A 24,495-nucleotide genomic window follows, 5' to 3' on the forward strand; every position below is an offset into this window, starting at 1 on the left:
TTCTGGGAGGCCAGCCTGTCCCCCACCAAATCCCCTCACCAGCCTCTAAGCACAGAGGGGAAGTTGGATCCTTTCAGACCACCTCACCCCCACATAACTGACCTTTCTGTGACGTGGGGAGCTCCTTCCTATCTGAGCCACTATCCCCCTTGGCTTTTGGGGCTCCTAGTCCAAAACTGGGCCGGCCCACGCCAACGGCAAAAAGGGCCTTCCGGCTCAGGTCCAGCAGCTCCTTCCCAAAGAAGGCTTCCTGCAGGAGGAGTAAGAGAAATAGGCCTCTTCATGCTCCGCAGGGCAGACGCACCGTCACCCTGCAGAGAGCCAAAGACCCACCTGCAGATAAGCAGGAAACATGTCTTCCAGTTTGCTCTTCTTGCGCCCACGCCGCTGCTGCTTCTTCTTCTCATCCCCATCAGCTAAGCTCTGGTCCACGGGGCCCTCTGCAGGTAGGTCTGCAGGCATCACTGGGGACAGAAGGGGAGGTGTCAGCCCCTCTCAGGGGACACTGGGCATGCTGCTCCCAACTCACTCAAGGGACACTTTCTGCCCACTCTCTCCCCAGCACCAATTGGGCCCACCACCCTCGTGGCCCTATGAGTGAGCCCTCACCTCCCAGGCCTCCCTGGCAGTGCCCCATAGGTCCTGGAATCCCCACCTTCTCCCAGGCCCCACTGGAGCCCTCACCCGTCTCACCCTCGTCGGGCTGCCCATCCCCACTCAACACCTCCGCCTGTGCAGCAGGCCCCTTTTTCACACGTGTGTGGGATTTCCGCTGTCGCACCATGAAACCACCAATGCCTAGGAAGAGGGAGAGTGAGACTGAGAAGCTGCCAGGGACCTGGTGAACTGTCCCTCACCACCCACCTCCCCATTCCAGGGCCTCACCAGGCCGATAGGGTTTGCGTTTGCGTTTCTTGCTTTCCTCGGTCTCCTCTCTGCCAGGCTCTATATCAGGGCTGATAGGCCCCTCCAGTTTCATTTCGCATTCCATGTGCTCCACGCCACCTGTGTACGGAGACAAGAGAGAGAGGGAGGAAGATCAGAAGCACGCGCCCTTTTAAGCTCGTCATCCTGCTATCCGAGAACAGAGAGCCCAGTGCTTTGCCACAGAGCCATCTGGACAAGCCCAACCGTGGGTTGAGGGGGACTGGGCGTGGCACTGCTGCCCCATCCAATGCCCCACTCTCACGGGAGTGCTCCCACTACTTGGGCACTCCCTGAGATTCCCCAGCCTGACCTTCACCCTTGAGCAGCTCGTCAGCATCCAGGTCCCCATCCTTCTTGTCATCAGGGCCAAGGGCATCTGAGGGCTCAGAACCCTCTAGCCCTGCCTCCCCTGGGAGGCCAAGCCGTCCTCGCCGCTGGCGCCGCTTGTGCAGGGGTGACATGGTCAGGTTACGCAGCACGGCCATGCCAGTTTCTGTCAGCCACACACCCTCAAAGCGAAAGTATTGAGGCTCTGCACAAAGGAGAAGAGCACGTAGCCCCTGGATGGAGGCCCCAGAGAAACCAGAACTCCAAGTTTCAGCCTAAGTCCCCAGCTGGGACAAAAGCAGCAAAAGATGGACCGAGGTGAACACTGGGGAGGGAGGGCTGGAGGGGACAGGCCACGAGTGGGTGCTAGCTGAGGCCTGAGTTCTCCATCAGTGACCCAGAGGGGTTCACAGAGACCGCTACTACAGAAGCCTGACTTTGCTCAGGACTCACACTAGTTCACCCAAAGAATTCTCTAGCTACCCAGGCCTAAGAAGGCCCCTACTGGCCAATGCCAGCATACAGTGCCCACATCATGATGGAGGAGAGGCCCCTTCACTGAGGCCCCCTTCACTGAGAAGAAAAATCTGTGTTCTGTGCTCTCTGGAGATGAGATTCTGCAAAGGCCACGTTGCCTAGTGGAATGAACTCTGCCTGGGAAAATGGAGGCCTTGGTTCTCGTTATAACTTTACCACTAACCTACTGGGGGTGACCTTGAGCAGGCCACTCAACCTCTGAGGATCTTAGTTTCCTCCTCTGAAAATGAGGAGATGAAGTTGGGTTGGAGCTGGACTAGACAGCGTCTAAGGTCTCTTCCAGACTTGGCATTCCGGATTTCTGTGACTCACCTGGCTCTTTCACCTTCATAGGCACCAACTCTGGAGGAGCAACAGGCGCTATGGAAGAGACGGGCAAACCAAGGCAGCTTGAGGCCCTGTCCCAAAGTAAGACAGCCCTGCCCTGACCCCTGCTCCCCTCTCCCCAGCACCTGGTACTCACCAGCAGGCTTTACCACATAAGGCTGGCAGGAGACACAGTCAAAGCCCTCGTCGGCCGCCTGTTCCACGTCATCCTCCGTGAAGAGGCTCTCGCAGCCAGCATGCATCCACCTGGAAGAAGGGAAACAGGAAGAAATAAACCCAGACAGTGCAAAGCTAAGAACAGGGAAGAGGAGACCCATATAAGGGGAGGACACCCTCACCGTTCACAGTGGCGGCACTGGATTAGGAGGTCCTCTTCCACATATGGGGCATGACAGATAGGGCAGGTCACCAGGCTAGCGCAGGGCCCGCAGTGTGTGTAACTATTCTGCCATTCACAGTGGAAGCCAGGGGAGGCAGCCCCACACTGCATACAAGACACACACCTGGTGGGGGCAGAAAGACAGACCCTCAGTACCTAGCCTCCCCAAGGCATCCAGAGACGTCTTCATTGAGAAGCAAGCAGCCAGCCCAGCCTTCTAAACCCAGCCTCTGTCACGTCAGCAACATCGCATCCCTCCAACATCTCCTGCCCAGGCCGCTCAAGATCCCAGGTCTCCCTACCATTTGCACTTCCAGCCACCCTTGGGCACGGTGAGCAGTGGCGGGTCCAGGCAGTATGTGTGGTAGCTAATGTCACAGTCATCACAGAGCAGGAGGCGTGAGGGGTCCGAGGCCTGGCCGCACACCTCACACACGATGCACTCCACACAACGCCAGCCCTTTAGCAGCATCACCTTGGTGATCTGGGGCAGAAGATGGCAATTCTTCAGGGTGTGACGTACAGGAGAGGGAAGACTTCTTAGGGGAGGGTGGGACTTACGTGGGTAGGGCTGGAGGACCTCAGTGCTCAGGCCAGACCTCCATCTGAACACAGGAAGGCTACGCAGAGCACCTCCATCCCCAAAAGTAGTGACTCTAAACTTAGGCTCCCAGGGATCTCTGCTGATCAGAGAATGGCCTCACCCAGCCACTACCTCATTACGATCTTTTACTAGCCAAGTCCCCAAAAGACTGTGGATAGAATTAGGTTGTATCTCCCCCAACATTTCTTGAACATTTAGAACCTGCTATTGCTACAAATTAGTGAATGTCAGCAGTGAGTTCTAAATCAGCATTAATGAAAACCCCAAAACAAGTGACCACACTTGGGTCAAAAACACTGCTTTCTCTTTGCAGACTTGTGCTTATGATTTTGATTTTATATTTTATCTCCAGGCCATGCAAAGTTTTCACAACTCAGACGATGGATTAAATTATACCAATCATGATCTACGACAAAGAAACTTAATAAAGACCGCCATGATTTCCAAAGTACTTTGCCCCAAGATGAGTTTGTAACCACTAGTGACTGACAAGTAACTTCCATGACCAATGGCCATTTTAAGCAAACAATATCAATTATACTCAAATTAAAAATTTTTAAATAAAGTAGTGTGACCAGAACAGGGGCCTAATGTAAGAAATAACTGACCCCATTTCCCAGTCCAGGCCTCTTGGGCCTTGAACTCACCTTGCTGTTGACACAATAAGGGTGATAGCACTGAGAACACTGGGAACAGGCGAGGAGGTGGCCCTCTGCTCCCCGTCCAAAGCTGCCACATACCACGCACATGTCCTAGAGAAACACAGAGAAACCTGAATGTCCAACCTGGCCTCTTCAATCTCACTCAGTCCCAGCAACCAACTACAACACTAATCTGAAAGGGGGGAGTCAAGGAACCAAAAACCCACCCCCCATTGTCAGGACACTTAGCTATCACGGGCCTGTTCCTTCCTATCATGCCTTGCTCATCTGACCAGGGAATCTGAATTGGTACATCCTGACATGGGTAAAAGGAAGGAGAAGTGAAAGGAAGGTAAGAAGGATAAAGACTGGTCAGGATGAGAGAGTAACATATCTGACAAAATTCTATCAGCTTTGAGATGATTCAGGTGGGAACATACATTAAACTTCCCAGGCTATAAGCTTCAATAGGGCAGAGATCGTTTCTGCCTTTTTTACGGCTATACCCCTTGCTCCTAGCTCACTGCCCAGCCCAGAGGAGACACTAAAGAGAAATTTGATGGATGGACAAACAAACGAACATGATCCTGATTCACTGTGTTTTCTCATTAGCTGGGTATCCCCAGAAGCAGGTCCTCAGTTTGGTCTTCCCCATTTACCCTCCCACCAAAATATGCCCAGCCAACATTGGGTCTGCCAGGACTCAGTGCTGAGGATGGAACTATACCACAGGCAAGCACAGTACCTGCATTAGGACAAACTTGTCTGTGTTGGAGAAGAGAACCACAGTATTTTGCATGGTGTCGTCATCGTCGTCTTCTTCCTCTTTGCTGGGAGAGCTATCGATATCAGCAACCTTACAGGCAGAGAGTTGTGGCAAGTGAGGCAGCTAAATCTGCCCCCACTAAGCCGCTCTCCTCTTTGGTGCTGGGGGGAAGGAGGCGTGAACCCCTGGCTAAGATGAAGGCCAGGAGCCAGGACTAAGAAGCAGAAGAACACCCCAGCTCCCAAACTTGGCCTCAGCCCAACAGCAGAGATTTCAGAGAAGCCTGGGGGCCAGGTGGACAGAAGCACAGACATAGCTGGACAGGCCCTAGGCTAGCAAGCAGGTAGGTGGGCGTGCAAGGGACTGGCAGGATTTAAAGGGTGTTTAATCTTGAAAGGGCCAGCTGAAGCATGTTTGGGAAATGGGAAGCCTCTCCTTACTACCAGAGTCTCAATGGAAGAAGTAGTTGATTTTAGCCGGGCCCGTCCTCTCCCGCGTCCTCCATGTGCTCCTCCACGTGGCCGGCGTCTTCCTGGGAAACTACTGCTGCGACCCTAAGTGAGGGAAGAGGACGATTACAACAGCAAGTCAGGAGTTTGTAATCCTGTAGTGTACTGGGTCTACAGCCTCAGGGGGGAAGGGAAGAGATGAACGGACAGAGCATGACAGGTGATAAGGCCCAGGAGTCCTACTCAGGGCAGGGGAAAAGCCAAGCTCTCCGTGACAGGTAGATAGCTCCAGCTCAAACCATGCCCCCATCCCAAGGAGAAAGTGACCAACACGGCACAATGAGAAAAACACTGGCTAGAGAGACCTGACTTTCTAGTCCTCATTCTCTTACTGGGTAACTACGAACCCGGGCACTTCACTTCCCTATGTATCAGTATTTCCCTTAACAAAGAGGATGAATAAAGGATCCCTGAAGAGTCTAGGATTCAGTAAACCAGGTAGAAAGCTATCCGTGACATAGGATCACACATCTGACACTGACATCACATTGACCACAACCAGTGGCTGGATGGCCTCTCACCTGTTTGATGCGGGAACGAGCTGGGGAGCTGCGCCGCCTCCCCTTGTCCCCCTCAGCTTTGCCTCCGCCAATAGCTGTCCCAGCATCACACAGTAGCGAGTCGTCAGTCTCTGGCAGCGAGTCAGTACAGAGTCGCAGGGAGCCCTCATCTCGGGCTGGACTAACGTCTGTAGATACCCCCAGCTCCATGGACAAGGAGCCGCCCCCTTCGGGGTCGGGAGAGCCTAGCAGGGGCTCGGAGCCAGGAAAACTGGCACTGGCATCACCCTGGCTCAGATTGGAGATCTCATTAACGATGTCGGATTTGATGAGAGTGGGTGGGGTAGGGGCCACTGGTGCACGTGGCTCCTCTTGCTCTTCACAGGGTGAACTCTGCCCTGCCTGCTTGCATTCTGGGCCATAGACCTCCATAGGGGTCACAGGGGCCAGCTCCTCGGGGTCCAGGAGCACAGGGGATCCCTTAAGTTCACTAGCCAAACTGCCAGGGGTCTGTCCAGCCTCTGGCTGTGAACCAGGAGTGTCAGTCCCATCCAGAGGGGCTGTATCTTCCCCCAGACCGGAGAAGTCATCCAGAGCTGGGGCAGGACTAGGTGCAGGGCAGGAAAGGTTACCCATGGGGGAGGGGAGAGGACTAGTAGGGCTGGGTTCCAAGGCTGGGCACTCAGGCTCTGGGACTTTCTCAGTCTCCATCTCATGTGGCTCAGCCTCATCTGAGACCTCCACTGCCTTCTCCATGGGACTCAGTGGGGAGGGAATGGACAGTGGCAGAGCAGGAGGAGAGCACTGGGAAGGAGGGGAGTTTTGGGGAGGCAGGGAATGCTGCAGGAGTGGAGAACACTGAGGGGGAAGGGGTTCCATCAGGATGGGAGAAGCTGGTCCCATTGGGGAGCCTGGAGATGGAGGAAGGATCATAGGAGGTACAGGCTCAGGGTCAGTGCAGTTAGCTTCTGGTGGAGGGCTGATGGGTGTCTCTAGGATGGGGGCAGCCAATGGCGACTCAGGATCACTGTCCCCTTTGGCACCAAAGGGGTATTCTAACTCCCCCAAAGGAGACAGGGCCGGCGGGGCCACAGCTGTAATAATGGGTGAGAGTGGAGGAGGAAGAGGATCTGGAAATAGAAAAAGGGAGGCTCTTAGATTAGATGCACCATAAAGAATTAAGACTGTCCCAGACAAAGGGGGACTAACATCCCCTTACCTGGTGGCATCAGCTGAGGTGACAAGGATGGCTCCCCAGATGGGGACAACGGCAACTCCTCAGGTAGAGGGGACAGAGGTGGTTCCCCAGGCTCAGACAGGGCCGGCTCTCCAAGCAAGGGGGATAAAGGTGGCTCCCCAGGTGGGAGGAACAAGGGCAATTCCTCAGGTGCAGGGCATAGGCCTGGCTCCTCAGGGGGCTCTTCAGGTCGAGGGGACAGGCGCGGTTCCTCAGGCTGGGGGGACAAGCGCAACTCCTCAGGCCGGGGGGACAGGGGCGGCTCCTCAGGCTGGGGGGACAGGCGCGGCTCCTCAGGCCCAGGGGACAGGCGTAGCTCCTCAGGCACAGGGGACAGCTGCGGCTCCTCAGGCAGGGGGGACAGGCATGGCTCCTCAGGCTGGGGGGACAGGCGTGGCTCCTCAGGCCGGGGGGACAGGCGTGGCTCCTCAGGCCGGGGGGACAGACAGGGCTCCTCAGGCCGGGAAGACAGACACAGCTCCTCAGGGGCAGGGGACAGGCATGGCTTCTCAGGCCGGGGGGACAGATGTGGCTCCTCAAGCGGAGGGGATAAATGCAGCTTCTCAGGCGCAGGGGACAGGCGCGGTTCCTCAAGTGCGGGGGACAGGCGTGGCTCCTCAGGCCGGGGGGACAGACAGGGCTCCTCAGGCCGAGGGGACAGGCGCGGCTCCTCAGGCCGAGGGGACAGGCGCGGCTCCTCAGGCCGAGGGGACAGGCGCGGCTCCTCAGGCCGAGGGGACAGGCACAGCTCCTCAGGTCGGGGGCAGAGTCGTGGCTCCTCAGGCAGTGGCAACAAGGATGACTCCTCTAGCGGTAGGGTCATGAGCAGCTCCTCCGGGGGCGGAGAAGCAGGTGAGTCTTCGGGTGGTGGGGAAGCGGGTGAGTCCTCAGGCGGCGGGAATAGGCGTGAAGCCTCAGGTGGAGGAGACGTGGGAGACTCCTCGGGCGGTGGGGACAGGGGAGATTCCTCAGGCGGTGGGGACAGGCGTGACACCTCAGGCAGGGGGGATAGGCATGATACCTCAGGCGGGGGGGACATAGGCGAGTCTTCAGGTGGTGGGGACATGGGCGAGTCCTCGGGTGGTGGGGACAGACGTGATGCCTCTGGTGGTGGGGAGAGAGGAGACTCCTCTGGTGGAGGGGATAGGGGTGATTCTTCAAATGGTGGGAACAGACGAGATGCCTCAGGTGGTGGAGACATGGGTGATTCTTCAGGTGGAGGGGACATAGGTGACTCCTCAGGTGGTGGAGACAGGCGAGATGCTTCAGGAGGTGGGGAAGTAGGCAACTCCTCAGGTGGGGGAGACAGGGGAGACTCTTCAAATGGTGGGGACAGGGGTGATGCTTCAGGCGGTGGAGACAGGGGTGTCTCGAGTGGGGGAGATGGGGGGGACTCCTCTGGTGGAGAGAACGGTGACTCCTCCAGTGGAGAAAAGGGTGATGACTCAGGTGGAGGAGACAGAGGAGACTCCTCAGGCGGTGGAGAGAGGGGTGATTCCTCAGGTGGTGGGGACAGGCGCGATGCCTCAGGCGGCGGGGATGTGGGCGATTCCTCAGGTGGTGGGGACAGGGGCGACTCCTCAGGTGGGGGCAGCAGTGGCATCTCCTCATTTAGGGGGGCCTCCAACTGGGGCTCAAGTTGGGCCCCTGCTCTCCCTGCAGACATAACACACTATGCTCCCACCTAGCCCAGCTCTACTCCATCAAAAGTACAGGGTTTAAGGCAAAGCAGAAACTGTCCCTTGTCACAGAACAGACAGGAATTATTTTCAGGAACCCTCAAACCCTACTCACCTAGTGGTTTGGCTTCACATTGCAGGGGCCCCGGTTCCTTGGGTTGCATAGAGGTCACGTGCCCACCCTTTGGCTGCCCTTGGCATGCAACGTACAGAGCTTCGGGCTCATCAGTGGGGGTATCACCAGGCTCTGGGGGTGAGAACCTGCAGAGGGTACAGGGGAGCAGGCACCAGGGCTCTCATTAGCTATCAGCTCCTAGACAGCGTGCTGAGGTGAGGCATGAATGCTACGGATCGTACTGCCCACCTTGGGGCTCCCCTCTCAAAGTCGACTTCCTTTAACACGGCCCCTGCCAGTCTCAATACCTCCAAATTGCGTAACTTCCCAATCTCCTTCAGTCCATGTTACTTACCTGCTACAGACAGGGGGATGCTGCTCAGCCACAGAACTGACAGGCTGTCCTCCTTGGGCTTTGTGACAGCGGTGACAGAGCGAGTAATTCTCAAACCACTCAGAGTTGGGATTCAGCTCTGCTGAGCCTGCCCCACAGGCCCGGCATACCCGGCATGCCTAGGGGAAGTAAGCAGGCAAAACAGGCACTAGTCAGAGAGCAGACTGGAGGAGAGCACAGGACTCATCACAATGGGGAAATGAGATGTGATAGGTGGTAGAATTAGGGAGAGTAAGGCAGAATCAGAGGGATAATCACCTTGCACTTCCAAGAGTGAGCAGGCAGTTCCTCCATTGGTGGTTTTAGGCAGAAGGTGTGGTATCCTTTGTCACACGTCTCACAGACCAACATCTTAGAGTCATTCCCAGGTTTCCTGCAGGCACATAGGGCACATAACAGATCCTTCCTGCCCTCATTTTCAACCCTAACCTGTGCTTCACCTAAGGCTTCTCTCTTGCCCTCCTATTCTTACCTGCAGGCTTGGCACACTTTGCATTCAGGGCACTGCCAGCCAGCACGTTTGCGGGCAGTCAGAGCAGTGTCCAGGCAGGCCCCGTGATAGTGATGCCCACAGCTGGTACAGAAGAACAGGTCACACAATTCCCCTGGTCCCTCACATACTGCACAACGAGCCTCCTCTAGCGTGGGAAGAGACAAAGAAGATGGGTCAGCTATGGATTCCTTGCAGGACTCAGCACAGTGCTCTCTACATAACAGGCATTCCATAGACACAGAACGAACAAACAACAAATAGTTACTGGGTATTTGCCCAATATACGGGAGACACTCTTCTAGGCGCTGCAGACACCGTGGTAAACAAGGAAAAGTCCCTGTGCTCACAAAGTTCACATCTCTTTTAGTGGGGCATAAGTTCACACAAAAACCCCAGGCACACTTGGCCCCTTATTTGCCCTGTGTCCAGAGGGTAGGACTTCTTACCCAGATGTGCAGCCCCCTCACTGTGCTCCGGGCATAGCAGCTGCAGTGTTTTCATGGATAAGAAGGAACCGCTGGCAGTCGCACAGGGGAAGTGGTAAAGCCGTGGACATCCGGGTGACCGGCAAGGGATGGAGGCACCGCGCCTGGTGCAGTGGGAACAGCGCTGCCAGGGTGGAGACAAAGTGTCAGTGCTAGCCGCTCTCCCCAGAGCAATAGGTCAGGCACTGGCTCTGCCTCCGTCTAACCACTGCCCTTCTCATTCTAGCCTCTCAGAAGCCCACCAGCCCTGCTCGCTCTACCCTGTGCCTATGCAATCCCTTGGCCCCAGCCCCACCTGTGAGATCCCTGAGAAGATGGCCTTGTCCACACCACATAGTTCTGGGCCCTCCTGCCCCCATACGCCTGCCGACCACGCAGCACACCAATGGTGAGCCCAGCAGGACCCTTTATAATGGAAAAGGAAGAACAGAAAGGAAAGAGTTAGCAGAAAGGTAATGACTGGCTCAGGACCACCCAGTCCCTACCCCCTTTTCCTGCCCAAGTCAGCTACCCCACCTCTCCTCACTTACCGCCAGGTTCTCCTAGGTGGGCAGGTGTCAGGCCCTCAGGGAAACCAATCTGTGACAGGTCCTCACAGGGCAGCACTGCCTCGTTGGGCCCTGGATTCCCCCCAGGGGACGCCACTGGACACTGGGGCCAGTCAAATGGCAACTCAAAGCGCCGTAGCTCCCGCTGCCCATGTAGACTGGGCTCCCCGCAGTTACAGAGAGCACAACGCCGCACCGGACCCCCACTGTGGACACACAAGCGTTAGTACCATGCCGGACCGCTGCCCAAAGGCACCCCTAACATCCCCATGATTTGGCATGCCTATGATTCCCAAACACTCATCTTCCTAAATCTTCCTCCTTGAAAGTCCAGACTCTCAAATCAAATCTTTGTGTGGCTTTACATCCTCATTTCCCCAAGTTACCTGCAGTCCTGGGGAGGCTCCTGAAGCCTAGGACCTCCAGAACTGGGCACAGAGACCTCCCCCACATGTGGGTTGGGAAGGTCTGGCTCAGTGGTGCCTGACTCCTCAGAGGCTGCAGGTCCATCAGCTGAATGAACAGAGAAGCAAGCATCAGCCATCATCTTCTATATAGTACTAGTCTAGGCAAACCATAAGAGACTCTTAAATGCACAGAATAAACTGGGGGTTGATGGAGGAGAGGTGGGGGGGCAGGGATGGGCTAAATGGGTGATGGGCATTAAAGAGGGCGGTTGTTGGGATGAGCACTAGGTGTCATATGTAAATAATGAATCACTAATTTCTACTCCTGGAACTGATACTACAATGTATGTTAACTAACTTAAATTAAAAAAATAAATAAATAAATAAATACATAAATAAATAAAAAAAAATACCAGTTCACTGATCAGACCCATGAGATTAACCAAAACCCTTGGTGAATTACAGTGATGGCAATTTGACTTTTGCTCCAAAGAACAAAGTCCTTCAATTACCTGTCTATTAGACAGACTTAGCTCCTGTCTTTGTGCCAGGGCCAGAAATCTAAGGTTGCCTGGGAAGGGCAGAAAGCTGCCAGCAAACCCAGAATTTGCCCTACTCACCTGCCGGTTCTGAATCTTTATCCTCACCAGGCGGCTTCTGGCTGTCCATCCCTCTCTCCGACTGGGCAGGGCCCTCTCGGGGAGACCTGTCAGAGCAGAAAGAAAGATCTACATGTCTAGTAAGTCTCCCCACTAAACACTTTCCCTAGCATCCTAGGAGGAAGGCAGCTATTGGTAACTACTTTACAGAAAGCAGAGCAAAGCCATACCTACAAACTCCTGTTCTAATGACAAGGAAAAACTTTCTCCCTAACCCTTACCCACTGCCTACTTCCTCCCCAGATAAACACATACCCTATTCTCCCGCTCTGGATTCTCAGGAGGTCCTCTCCCCTTTCCCACTTCCTACCTCCTGTGTCAGAGTTCCCAGGGCAAGAGCATCCAACTAGAAGCACATCCAAGCTATATCTAGTACTGCCCTTTGCTTCATGTCGGAGTTCTTGGTTTCTGGTGTGCCCTATTCCCTGGCCTTTTTCTTCAGATCTCAAGTCATCTACCATCCCAGAGGTACATCAGTGCCAACCCAGGGGTAGCCATAACCCAAGAAGTCTGAATCCAGTCAAAATCCTCTCCCAGAGACAGAGTCTGGGGTCTTACAGGGTATAGAATACATTACTGGGACTAAAGCCTAGCTATGGATGGATCTCCTCCACTTCCACCAGTTTCAAACAGGAGATCCCAAACACAAAAGAAGAAACTCCCCAATTTCTACCCACGGCCCATCCAAATCCAGCTCAGGCCCCCTCCCACCCCCCCTCCCCTGCTGTGACTGAGCTCAGGATCTCACCCAGCCTGAAGGCCTCAGGTCGTTGCCCTTAGCAACACTAACTGCCCTTCCTCCTCAGAGGTCCCTAGTAGTTAACAGAAGTGGGCCTTAAGAGTTACTGAGCATGTGTAGCTAGGCTTGAAGCTAGGCATGCTGGGAGTTGTAGTCTCAGGAAGCACACTGCCACTTAGAGGAGTTCTAAACCCGGGAGGACACAGCATAGCAGAGTAGCTTCCTTCCTCTTCGGTAAAGCAGGGTTTCCACACACACTATGGGGGTGGGGGGGGGGGGTAACGGTCCCCTCTTCTAAGATACGCCTGACTATACCAGAGCCAAATGAAACAATCTAAAGTTACACCTAAGAAGGTTGAGACCCACCCGTTGAACACATTTTCCTAAACCTCAGAGAGAACTAAGCAGAGTACAGAAAAGAGAAAAGCAAAGTTGTAGAGGTGAGGAAGAAGAAAGTCATCTTATAGAAAAAGGGAGAGGGGCGCCTGGGTGGCTCAGTCGGTTAAGTGTCCAACTTTGGCTCAGGTCATGATCTCACGGTTTGTGGGTTTGAGCCCTGTGTTGGGCTCTGTGCTGACAGCTCGGGGCCTGGAGCCTGCTTTGGATTCTGTGTCTCTGGCTCTCTCTGCCCCTCCCCCACACTCTCACTCACACTCTCTCTCTCTCTCAAAAATAAATAAACGTTAAAAAAAATTAAAAAAAGAAAAAGGGAGAAAGAGATAGGTGCCAGCAGCTCTAAATGGGAGGGATAGGGGCTTAAGCAGAGAAAAGAAAGTATGTTCTTAAGGAAGCTGGGGGCATGGGAGGAGGGAATCCCTAAAACAGAACTCTAAATAAAAGTTTGAGAAATTTCTCTCTCCCACCTTTTCCGCTCTTATTTAACCAGAGGGACCACACCAACCTTAGTAAGGATAAGCCTCTCTTCCCAAACCAACTACCCCAGTGGTCAGCCACCGGGATTGTGTGACTGGGGCAAATGAGATGGGGGAACCCTCAAAAGTGCCTAGGACTGATGAATCAATTACCTAAGAACCACAATATCAGTTCTCTTCCCCTGAGCTCACACTCCATTTTCAGAGACTAGCAATGCACCTTCTGTGACATATCACCGGAAAAGAAATTTTGTTTTACTTTTTTCCCTTCATACTTTCAGATTCTACCAGACTGGGAAAGTGAAGTATCACCTGATACCTGTTACCTCCATTCCCTGGTCATCTCTTTCCCAAACCTGCCACACAACCACACCTGAAAGGAAAGTCGGGTGGTCATCTGGCCGGCCCACAGAAAAGCTGGTCTGGAACTTCAAGGGGCTCTTAGAAGCCACTGTTGGGAAGTAGGGGTTGGAGGTCAGGGTACCAGCCAGCCCCCTCTTCCCAAGCAGTCGTTCAAGGCCTGACCACACCCAAAGACTTCAAAGTTTCCTAAATGTGTTCCTTACCACTACATACCCGCAAAGATCCTCTACCAGCTCTGCTCTCAAAAGTTGAGGCCAAAGGAGTCACAAACAGTAAGAAATAAAAAGCAACAGTGATAATACAGCGGGTGGGAGGAGGACTGCTTCACACAAGGCCAGAGGGACAAATTCCTCTGCCCTCCCCCGAGCGCAGCCCTCTCAAGCTGGTAAGGCTGGCACTGCTTGGGGAGATACAGAAACCACCTTCGTCAGCCTTGGAAGACAGAGTATCAACATCTTCCAAAGCCACAGCCTCATTCATGGGGACATGGAAGATAGACCAAGTAGCACACAGTAGAGTATCCTCCAAGCTGTGCCAAAAACAATCTAGGGGCACCTCCAAGAAGCTGGGGCTCCATTTCTCTACCCCTGCAGTCTAGCACCTGTGCCCCAATGCCAAGTCCCAGTTGCCAGGCCCCTGAACACAGCTAAACAAATAAAGACCACAGGTTCCCCCATCCCATCATTCACAGCCAGAAATCACACACACACATACATATACACCAAGGGTTTTTCCCTGGATCTAAATTGGGTTAATACCTAGCCAGGCTTCCTCTGGGGAACGAGAGATCCCAAAGAAGTACAGATCTAGGAGGTAAAATTGTGCTGGCTTCCCTTAGCCCCAGGCCTAAGAGGCCCAAAACAGCAAAGAAGACAGGGATTCATTTCAACCCACTCTCCTCCCTGACACCATCCCAGACCAATAGTTTTAACTCTATTTTCCCAGCCAAAGGGGAAATGGAAGCTTGAAGAGGTGAAAGGCTGAAGTAGGCCCTTGAGTGAACAGCTCTTCTGTAGGACTCAGGACTTCCTGGTTCCCAGCCTGAGAATCAAACCACACCTCTCCCCACCCCCATTTTGGGCCAGCCCTCCAGGAAGAATCCAAATGGCAACACTGGGCCCGTCGACCCTCCGGACGGTCTCTGGGTCATCCTGGGGTCAGCCACAGCTAACAAGGAGAGGTCCCTCCTAAGGAAGCTCTTTGGGGACAGACAACAGGAGGGTCCCTTCAGAGGCAGCAGTGGCAGAGAGCATGGGTGACAGCTAGCCTCACTCTACCACCCCTGTAGCACCTCTCACCTCAGGGTTACCACCCAGAAATCTTTCAAGGGCAAAACCCCTATTTTCTCCAAGATCAGACTGGAAGAGATCTAACCTATGTATGTTGGAGAGGGTGGAGTGAGGGAGCAAAACACACCAGCCAAATCCCTGCTGGGCAGCATGACAGCTGTGAGAGGGGCTGTCCCAGCCCAGGGCTCAGAGGCATGAGGCTCATGCTGCACCTTCATGCACTCACATACACACCCCTTCTCCCCAACACCTCCTGCCAGGGTTGGAAACACAGGCTTTGGCTGAAACAGCTCTTGATCAGGTCATTTCTCCTCCAAAGAGGGACAGGCCACCCTATTCTGTAGGCTTAGGACAGGATCTGAGGACCAGTTAACATTCCCTAATTGAAAAGGGTTTGGAGAGGTCTGGGAGGGGCCTATGGGATTGGCCAGGACTTATGGGCAACCAGCTCTCCACACTAGGCCCAGAGAAAGCGGGAGACAAAAGCCATTTTTTTGCAGCCCACATTCGCAGGGAGCAAATCTCAACGGCCTACTCTATAATCCCCTAGAGATTATGTCCATCCCCAGAGGAGGGGAGGCAAAGCAGGCTAAGACAGCACTAGGCCTTGCTGGGGTCACTTTGTCAGGCAGGGGCAGTTTAAAGTTGAACAGCAAGGCCAGAGCTGCCCCCAGCCCCGCCTCCTTCTTGCCCCAGCCACCCCCTTCATCACACTAGTTAATTTCCACACACTCTCCCTTTGCACAGTGAAATAAGGCCTGGTGAAATATCTAGGGTTCCTGGAGTCTCCCAGAGACTGCTCTGGGTGCCCGGATGGGCAAGAACAACCTTAAAGTCCAACCTGGCAGTAAGTCTGACCTGGCAGTGGCACTCTATCCTCCCTCCCAAAGTTGTTCTGTTCCCAAGGCCCACAAGGAACCCTGAGGGAGAAGCAGCCAACTGGGATTGGTGCTGGCATCAGGGCCTGGGTCCTAGTTTAGCAGAGCTCCCCCCAACACAAAAATAAACAGGCAGAAAGGCGATCTGGCCAGGTTCCCAAACTCCCGTGGTTCCCTGAACCCCCAGTCTTTAAAGAGGCACACCCCAAGACACCAGGCCTCGGTTCTGCCCCGGCGACTGGCTCAGGTTGCCTTGACAGACACTGCCAAAGGAACCCTCCTCAGCTCTGGCACCCCTTTCTCCAACCTAAAGGCCAGCTCCGGCCAAGATAGTCCATCTGGCTATGCCCCCAGTCCAACCCTTTCTGGGCCCTGGCCGGGCAGACTTCACTCACCTCTTCACAGGGCGATCCAGAAATCCTCATCCGAGAACATGGCCAGAGCCCGGGCCGCTCCCCGACCTCCAACCGCCAGAGCGATCACAGCCGCCCCCCGCACGGGGGGGCTTAGGGGGGCCAAGAACGGTAAATCCAGGTCGGAGTGGCCACCCTCCTCCCCCAAAAAAACGCAAGAAGCCAAAGAAGGGTTCTCTGCCTCGGGTTGCAGCAGTTTAGGTTTCCATGGACAGCCCCAGGGCGGCGAATCCCGAGCGGACACAAAGAGAGCACCGGTGGCTTTGATCTTGGGCGAGCAGGCTCCGCATCCGCGTCGCCGGGCGGCCTCTCAGTCCTAGGGCCGGGCCAGCGCCCCGGCCGCCCGCGCCGGGCTCGGGCGGAACGTCGAGGCTCTCCAGATGGAACGTCGAGGCGCCTCCCCAGCAGCCCGGAAGGAATGCCGCGCCGCCCCGCGCCGGGCCCGGATGGAACGTGAGACCCTCGCTGGAGCGCCGAGCCCCTCTCCCCGCCCGGGCCGGCGCCCCGGGGCCGCGCAAGCTACGGCGACGCGGAGCCGGCGGGGCCGCGGGGCTGAACCTGACACACACCCAGCGCCGGGCTCCTCGACCCCGAGCGCTCACCCTCTGAGGCTTCGAGCCCCCCACCTTCTGCTCCCCCCCGGGGAAGGGAGGAGGGTAGGTGGGCGAGGAAGAGGAAGGGGCGGGCGGTGCGAGCCCTCTGCCCGCTCCCCTCCGGCCGCTCCAGGCCCTGCGCTCGCCTCCCTTCCCCTCTGGCCTCGGGAGCTGCCCCGCCCCCGGCCTGGCCGGCTCTGATCGGCGGCACCCCCTCGACCCCCGGCTGGCTGTGATCGCGGGGGGCCTAGAGGTGCATGGCCCAACCCCGGCTCCCGGCACCCGGGGGTCAGGAAACTGAGCGGAAAGTGGGGAACGAGGCAGCCATTTGCAACCGGAGAGGAAAGTAGTGCAGCGCGGCGCCGCTCCGCCTCCCCCCCCTCCGCCTCCTGTTCGGCCGGTAGGGTGGTTCCTGCGAAGGGGCTATTTCCTGGCCCGAGATCTCGGCAGCGGTCGTAGAGATTCAGGAAGCCTCCGGCGCAAGATCCGGGGGGCTCTTTTGCCTGGGGAACCCCACTCGAGAAGCGGAGAAAGGAGAAGACGCGGCCCTATTTTGTGTTGGAGCGGAGCGGCGGAGGGATACGGCCCTCTCGGAGGAAAGGCTGTGACTCTGCAGTTCTACGCACACGCTGCGGGATCCCTCCGCCTCGGGTTAACCCCGACTGCGCCGGGCCGGCCGCTGTGCAGACACGTGGGAATGAAGCCCCCCTCCTCTGCGCCCCGGCCCTGGACCTGCCTCCTTCACTGACCGGCTTGTGAAACTAGGACTGCGGCCACTTTCTAGTTCCGTTCCCTTGCAGTTTTCAGTCCCAGAAGCTCCACCAGCCCCCTTGCCTTGGCCAGGGGCAATCTTTCCCGGGAGGGGGATGGAAGAAGAGCCAGGAGATTGGCCGCTGCTCTGCATCCTGGGAACTGGAGTCCGCAAATGGAGAAAGTGAGGCACGGCGCCTGGCGCTGCAAAGGGTGGGTTCTTGCCACGTTCGGGGGCCCTAAGGAAAGCGGTACGAGTCCCTAGTCGTTCGTTGTGGCTCTCAAACCCCTCCGTGAGGAAAGAAGACTGAGTGCTACCACAATCACCACACACACCTCCCCCATCAAAACAAATGTGGAGTTTCCTTCCTTTCCCCGGGTGCTCCCACCCCCACCCCTAGTCTTTCTCCCCGGACCCTCAGGGCCTGTGTCCCCTTTTTTAGGAAACAGAGGGGATGTACCTTGGAGCCTTTCTGCTACCTGGCCGGAGTGCTGTTACTCTAGACAAGATCCCAAAACACTACTTGCAGGCATTCCCCCACACACCCCCGTAAATCTGGGTGAGAAAGGATTGGAAAGCCTTTTCTGCATTAGCTGTAACCACGGGGTGAACAGAAAGAGACACACTAACTATGTGCTAGATACTTTATATATTCTTAGTTATTCCTCACCCTCCTTATGAACTACGTAGAATTATGTTTCTATGATGATGAGATTGAGGCTAAATAAAATAGGTAAAATTTCCCAAAGAATTACATCTAGTGACATCCATGATTCAAGCCAATGGCCATGTTTTTCCTAGGATTGTATATATCTAGATAATAAAAAAAAAATTTTTTTAAGGAGGATGCGAAGAAAGAGGTAAATCAGGTGCAGGGCTGGTTTTGTGGAAAAGGGTTTATTTACAATGCTGTCCAATAGAACTTTCTGCAGTGATGGAAATGCGTTACAGCTACACTAATTCGACTCAGCCACATGTAGCTATTGAGCACTTTGAAATGTAGGTGGTGCAACTGAGGAACTTTATGTTTAATTTTAATACTAAATTAAACTTAAATAGCCATATGTGACTTGTGGCTTCCATATTAACAGAGCAGAAAACCTTTAAATCTCTACTAGCCAGGTTCATAGGAAGGATTAGAACTAGGCATGCCCTGTGCTAGCCAGACACTGGTACCATGTACCCTGCACTGACCATTCGGGTCTATTTCAGCAAAAAAAAAAAAAAAGCCAGCAGCAACTCCACACTTGTCCCAGCTATAGTGAATAAATTAACCAAGAGACAGAAGTTGGAAAATGAAAGGTCCCTCCCTACTCTCTACATCCAGAGCCAGGGAGGCTGACCTTCACCAAAAAGACCTCCAATAACAGAAGAGCCGCCTTTCTCAAGAGTTTATTATGTAAGAGAAACTGTTCTAAGCATTTCAAATATCACCACAACTTAACTCACCTCAACTCTATGCGGAATTAACTACACTTCATAAATGAGAAATTGAGGCTCAGAGAGGTTAAGTGACTGTGCAAGGTCACACGGCTAAGTGGAAAAGTATTCTAACCTAGCTATTAACTACTATTCATTATTTTTGTCAGGACTTTGAGATTGCTTGATACGCTTTTAGAAAACTTTAAACATTTATAAGTCTATCCCAGACCTCATGGCAATGGCAACAGGGCAATAGATAACCTATATTGAATATTCCAGGTCAGATATGCAAAAGGACCTAATTTTAATATAAGGAAAGAGAGTGGTGACCACCCTAAAGAGAATCCTTAACCACCGAGCTTGTCCTTTGGAGAATGCTTCTTCCAGCAGCCTTTATATTTTAGATTCTGGATTAGAGATGCAAAAGCAGCTGGCAGAACTTTTAAAAACCAGTATGACAAACAGTCACCCCAACTGTAAGCCCAACTAGCCTAGACTCAAGCACTAGCAAGGTCACAGCTAAGATTTTGCCCATCGTTCCCAACTAAGTGCATTGACAGGGTACCTCAGACTCCCTCAGTTGGCAAGAGTAGTCTGTGTTCTCCCTGTTAATGGTACTATTCCAGTAACCCTTGTAAATCCTTGGCAGAAGTATTATGCCATTTAGACCCTAGGTCTGGTGGGGATGGGGGGTGAGCAGGAAAACTAGAGGCAGATAGGACTGATCCTTCCTAGCTAAAATGTCCATCCTCCTACTGAGATGGCCGGTCAATAAGAAAGAGTAGAAGCAATACCTTTTGACACCTAAAAAAAGTGACATGATTCCAAAGGTGTGAAGGGTGTGAAAAGGTCACCAAAGGTAATGAAAAGACCAGAGAACATCCACTTAATGAAAGGCTCTGGGGACATGGGGAATGGAAGGATTGATATACACCAGGAGCATTATTTCTTCCTTCACTCGACTCTTCTGGAAAGCCAAAATCTTCACCAACACTTTACTCCGTCCCTGCCTCTACCCTCCTTCTTAATTATTACATCACTAGGATGAGGGGTTTCCTTCCTCCCCAAACCCTACCCTCTCTCTGAGTGCCATCAAATGCTGGTGCCAGCTTCCCCCAGGAGGGAAGCTAGGTCAGCATGTGGCAGCTGGCCACTAGAGGGTAGTGTTTCTGTAGTTAAGGGGATCTTGAGAGCCTATAAACTTGGATGGGAGTGGCAGCCAACTGGTACCTGTACAGGAGAACCTAGGAGAGAAGAAGGTGGGAAAAAATAAGTAATAAGTCTTAGGGTAATGGTCCTCCTGAATGAGTGAGGAGTAAGGAATAGCAATGAGGTAGGAGGAAAGAGTTAGCCCTTATTCCCCACCAAAGGCCATAGTCACCATTCCTTGGAAAAGGAGATACTGGCTGTGAGCTCTCCCCACATACAGAGAAGCCAAGACGAAAAGATTTCTCAGTTTATTTGCATATATACATTGTTACCCTAGGGAGTCAGCTCCACTTCAGGAGTCCCCAGCTCCCTTCACACAGCCAACATCCAAAACCTGCACAGAAGACTGGGTCCCGAATAAAGAATGCTTAGGACTCATATCCCAACCCTGCAGGTTGTAACAACTCATTTAGCAAAAACAGAAGACGAGAGGCCAGTGCCCGTGAGACATCCTTGCCCCATTGTAAACATTGACAACCAGGCCACTGGAGCCTGGGAGAAGTGTGCAAACATGAGGGTACCACACTGTGTGACCAGAGGACTGGGAACACAGCTGGCAACCATACCCGTGAAGTCCTAAGGGCCTACACCCGCTGGAGCCTGGCAAGTGCCAGGGGCAGAATCAAGGCAGCTACCCAATGCCTGAGGGCTCACATGAGACGGCAGCGGCGCTCTTGCCCATAGGAATTCTCTACCCGGGCAATTTCCTGGATGACTTTGGTGAAGATGCCTCGAGTCAGCTGCAAGGGACAGAGAATCAGAGCAACAAAGTTACTGCCACCAATATGACTCAGCTCTGAGGTGTATACCCCACTCCCCCACCATCCCCATATCCAAGAAGTGCCATAAGAAAAACACTGCTACCCGACCACCTTCCTAGTATTCAGGCCAAGCACCTGATTCTCTCGAGCAGATGACTCCATAAATGTTGCACCCCAGGACTCTGCCAGCTTCTTCCCTTCAACTGCCTGGACTTCCCTAGAAACAGATTTGTGACGTGAAGAAGGAGGACAGCAATGTCCCCACGTTCTCTGCAAAATCTTTATAGAATCTAGACTTCCTCTTACCCATCCCACTTCCAAGGTTTGGGAGGAGGCTTGAGGAAGGAGAAAATCAAGGAAAACAAAGAAGCCTAGGATGGAGGCTTGAAATATGAAATTACAGCTTTTGCAATAGAAGGGTTATCTTGTAGGGGCACCTGGGTGGCTCAGTCGGTTGAGCATACGACTTCAGCTCAGGTCATGATCTCATAGTTCAAGAGTTCAAGCCCCGTGTTGGTAGCTCAGAGCCTGGAGCTTGCTTCGGATTCTGTGTCATCTGCTCTCTCTGCCCCTCCTTTCCTCCCGCCCCTTGCAAAAATAAATAAACATTTTTAAAATTTAAAAACCAAAGAAGGGTTATCCTGTGTTAACCTTCAAGTTAGAAAAAAAAGAGGTGAAATGACTGTTAAGGTCAGTGGCAGAACCAGGACTAGAGCCTTGACTGATTCCTAGTCTATCTCACTTTCCTCTGCCTTTAGGTATAGAGATCTTCGTACCTGTCTGGAGAGAGATCTGCCTTGTTCCCCACTAGCACCACTGGCAGCCTGTGAAGAAATACCAGTTACTATAGGATCCCCTCCCACTCTGCATGGACCCCAACCTCCTTCACATCAAGGCTGGACAACTCCCCATCAGATCAGACAGGATCTGTCCTGGCCTCCTCCCTAACTTGGACCCCCTGCTCTCTTCCATCCCCTTAAGTCCATACTATGTCTCTATCTCCCAGAGCCACTCACCGAGTTTTCCCGTGACCTTCATGTAGCTTTTGGTACAGACTCTCAATGACTTGGAAGCTTTAAACACAAGAAATGGAGCTATAAACTTATTCTGAGACAGCCCTCGGATCCTCCCAAGTTCCCCACTCATAACCTTGGTCACTTACCTATGCAGAGAGGTGACAGAATACACAAGCACATAACCATGGACCCCAATGATGAATGAATAGGGCAGAATGCTGTACTCATCCTGACAAGAAACAGAAACATCAGTACCTAGATACATAACACTCAGCTGGCAAAGGTTTGTGGGTTGCATCCTGGGGACCCTCCCTAGGGCACTCAATATTCCAGTCATTTCTATTCAGCAAGAATTTACAGAGTAGCTCCATTGTGCACTGCACACTACCCTCTGCTAAAATGCTTTTCTTTTAATACTACTTTACAGATGAGCCACAGAGGCAACCAGACTTCATCTCCCACAACTGAACTGCCATGTTTAGATACCCTACCCCAAACTGGTACCTGCCCTGCTGTGTCCACCAGGTGTAGGTGAAACTCATCTTTGCCAAGAGTCACTATCTTGCTGTAAGCTGAAAAGAAAAGAAAACTTGACTGTGAGGTGCTTGTAGGGCTAGCAATGTGTGCCCCCATACATTCTTAACCCTAGGGGTGATATAGATGGACCGGGTCTAGGGAGCTCTCCAGGCAGCTAGAGGGACAATATTAAGGTTCTCATTGTCTACATCTACACCATCCTGGACTCAGTATCTTGCAAAATCCACTCTCTAGCTCCACTCATAGAACAGGATTACTAGAGAAAAGATTAGATTTAAGGTCTAATCAAATCAGCCCCTTGGCACCAGGAAACTCCCTAATTACGGAATTGGATGGGGCAACAAAGACCTCCCTGCCCCACCCCTAGGGGAGAAATCTACTCACTATTCTCCACTGTAGGATCGTAGCCTTCCAGGAACTCGCCTTCCACAAACTGATGTGCCAAAGATGTCTTCCCTGTGGGAAGCAGTGGTAGTTGTATCCAAATCATCCATCCACATTTACATCCTCTGCCCTTTCGGGGGCTGTGGCCCAGGGCTAAAGAGGACCCCAAATTAGCACCCTAGCCTGTGGGTGCCATGCAATGTTTTTCCTTAGCCTACCCTCACCCTCTTCGCCTTGGGTCTCTGCACCCTGGCCACCGGATGCATTCAGTAGCGCCGCAGGAAGCCTTTCCTGCAGACTTTCCCCACCCCACCCCTGGAAAGATCCGGGATTCCCCTAGGATCAAGTCGCCTCGCGCCCGGACACTTGCGACTTGCCCCACACAGACCGCGCCCCCATCCATCAAATCCTGACCCCATCCCCCCCCCCCCCCCCCCGTCCCCAGGGTAACACTGGGGACCAGTCTGGTGTTCTGGCAACCAAGCCCACATTAACCCTTACGTTCTCCTGCTTCCTGCAACCCTCCACACACTATCACCACCCCAGCCTTTCCTCCTCCATCCTTTCAATCCTCGCCCTACAACCCCGTTCTAACGATGCCACCATTCCTGTCTGGGTCGCGTTCCCGCGACAGCGCGCCTCCTCTGGCCACAAAGCCGCGGTGCGTCGGTGCTCTCCCCAAGGCGGAGACTCACCTACGGAGCGGTACCCGAGAATGACCACCTTCCTGTAGCGAACTAACGGCATGGCAGTAGCCGGCCCCAAGGGGCTTGCAGAACTGCGGGCTGAAAGAGCCCTAAGAAAGGGAGATCAGAGTGTAAGGTAGGCGCAGCAACCGGCACAGGAAAGTCGCTCACCCTGAAGCTGCCAGGGGCAAGCTAGAGGAAAACCAAAACAAGCGCCGCGCCCGGAGCTGGCCACGTGATCACAACACAGCAAGACTAACGCGAGGGAGCCGGGCGCCGGGGGATCTACAGTGCCGCGCCGCTCCGGGCTCCGCCCCCCAGGCCGCTCGCCATTGGTTCATTGGAAAGGATAAGGGCGGGGCCGCCAGCAGGAGGGAAGGGTGGGCCTCACGTGGAGCCAGAGAACCAGGAGCTGCGCCTGCGCAGACTAAAGCCGGTTCATTCATAAAGAAACAGAAAGGAAGCCGGGGTCCTAGAGGTGTTTGCGCATTTGCAACCCGACACAAGTGGCTGCGAAGAATCAAGAATCGTGGATGGAAGATACCCGTTATGGCTTGGCTGGAATTTCTGGTCAAAAGATTCTAGGCCTCCGTTTTGCAAGGTCTCTGAGATCCTTGGATAGGGAAAAAAAAGGCCCAAGTTCCAATATATTATCTCTTCTTCCCCCCAGACTTCAGCCTCAGATCTTTTATTGTCAATTTCCATAGTCTATCAGGATCTTCGGAAATGCAACTCTTATTCTTGAAAAAGTTATTGAATTTGTGGCTAGGTCATCTGAAATTTTGTTGTTATCAACATAATCATCACATTCATTTATTCAAATATTTATTCAGCACTTACTGTATGTTTCAGACATTGTTCTAGCTTTGGGGATAGAGCAGTGAACATGACAGACAAGGTCTTTGTGCGCATAAAGCTTAAAACCTAGTGGAAGAAACAAACATATAAACAAGGAAATATTAGATAGTATTAAGTGCTATAAAAGGCAGCATAATAAGAAATGACCACATTAGATAGTAAAACTTCCTCTCAAAGGAAGCCCCATTTA

At 53.4% G+C, this 24,495-nt stretch overlaps 2 protein-coding genes across 2 annotated transcripts in view; both read right to left on the reverse strand.

Annotated features, from left to right (window-relative positions):
* The window catches only part of KMT2D (lysine methyltransferase 2D), a 40,358-nt gene extending 23,113 nt beyond the window's left edge, over positions 1-17,245 (reverse strand). Inside the window, exons 1-24 of the mRNA XM_030322509.1 lie at positions 16,071-17,245; positions 11,496-11,581; positions 10,855-10,981; positions 10,451-10,674; positions 10,216-10,325; positions 9,882-10,044; positions 9,415-9,580; positions 9,201-9,315; positions 8,904-9,061; positions 8,549-8,694; positions 6,737-8,410; positions 5,539-6,647; positions 4,949-5,062; positions 4,488-4,598; positions 3,749-3,853; positions 2,800-2,981; positions 2,457-2,621; positions 2,255-2,364; positions 2,104-2,151; positions 1,238-1,459; positions 886-1,005; positions 694-798; positions 334-464; positions 103-250 (exon numbers count right to left, since the gene is read on the reverse strand). Coding sequence (XP_030178369.1) covers positions 103-250; positions 334-464; positions 694-798; positions 886-1,005; positions 1,238-1,459; positions 2,104-2,151; positions 2,255-2,364; positions 2,457-2,621; positions 2,800-2,981; positions 3,749-3,853; positions 4,488-4,598; positions 4,949-5,062; positions 5,539-6,647; positions 6,737-8,410; positions 8,549-8,694; positions 8,904-9,061; positions 9,201-9,315; positions 9,415-9,580; positions 9,882-10,044; positions 10,216-10,325; positions 10,451-10,674; positions 10,855-10,981; positions 11,496-11,544 — 5,602 coding nt within the window. The 5' untranslated portion in view covers positions 11,545-11,581; positions 16,071-17,245. The remainder of the gene's footprint in view (positions 1-102; positions 251-333; positions 465-693; positions 799-885; positions 1,006-1,237; positions 1,460-2,103; positions 2,152-2,254; positions 2,365-2,456; positions 2,622-2,799; positions 2,982-3,748; positions 3,854-4,487; positions 4,599-4,948; positions 5,063-5,538; positions 6,648-6,736; positions 8,411-8,548; positions 8,695-8,903; positions 9,062-9,200; positions 9,316-9,414; positions 9,581-9,881; positions 10,045-10,215; positions 10,326-10,450; positions 10,675-10,854; positions 10,982-11,495; positions 11,582-16,070) is intronic.
* Positions 17,246-20,157: 2,912 nt separating this feature from the next.
* RHEBL1 (RHEB like 1) lies at positions 20,158-23,660 on the reverse strand. Its single transcript, XM_030322518.2, has 8 exons — positions 23,457-23,660; positions 22,762-22,833; positions 22,345-22,412; positions 21,987-22,069; positions 21,841-21,897; positions 21,601-21,648; positions 20,960-21,041; positions 20,158-20,803 (listed from the first exon to the last, which is right to left on the reverse strand). Exons 1-8 carry the CDS (start codon positions 23,506-23,508, stop codon positions 20,714-20,716), a joined length of 552 nt encoding a protein of 183 aa, XP_030178378.1. The 5' UTR covers positions 23,509-23,660; the 3' UTR covers positions 20,158-20,713.
* Positions 23,661-24,495: the final 835 nt, after the last annotated feature.

This window comes from Lynx canadensis, chromosome B4 (assembly GCF_007474595.2).
Source record: "Lynx canadensis isolate LIC74 chromosome B4, mLynCan4.pri.v2, whole genome shotgun sequence".
NCBI classification, from domain to species: domain Eukaryota; kingdom Metazoa; phylum Chordata; class Mammalia; order Carnivora; family Felidae; genus Lynx; species Lynx canadensis.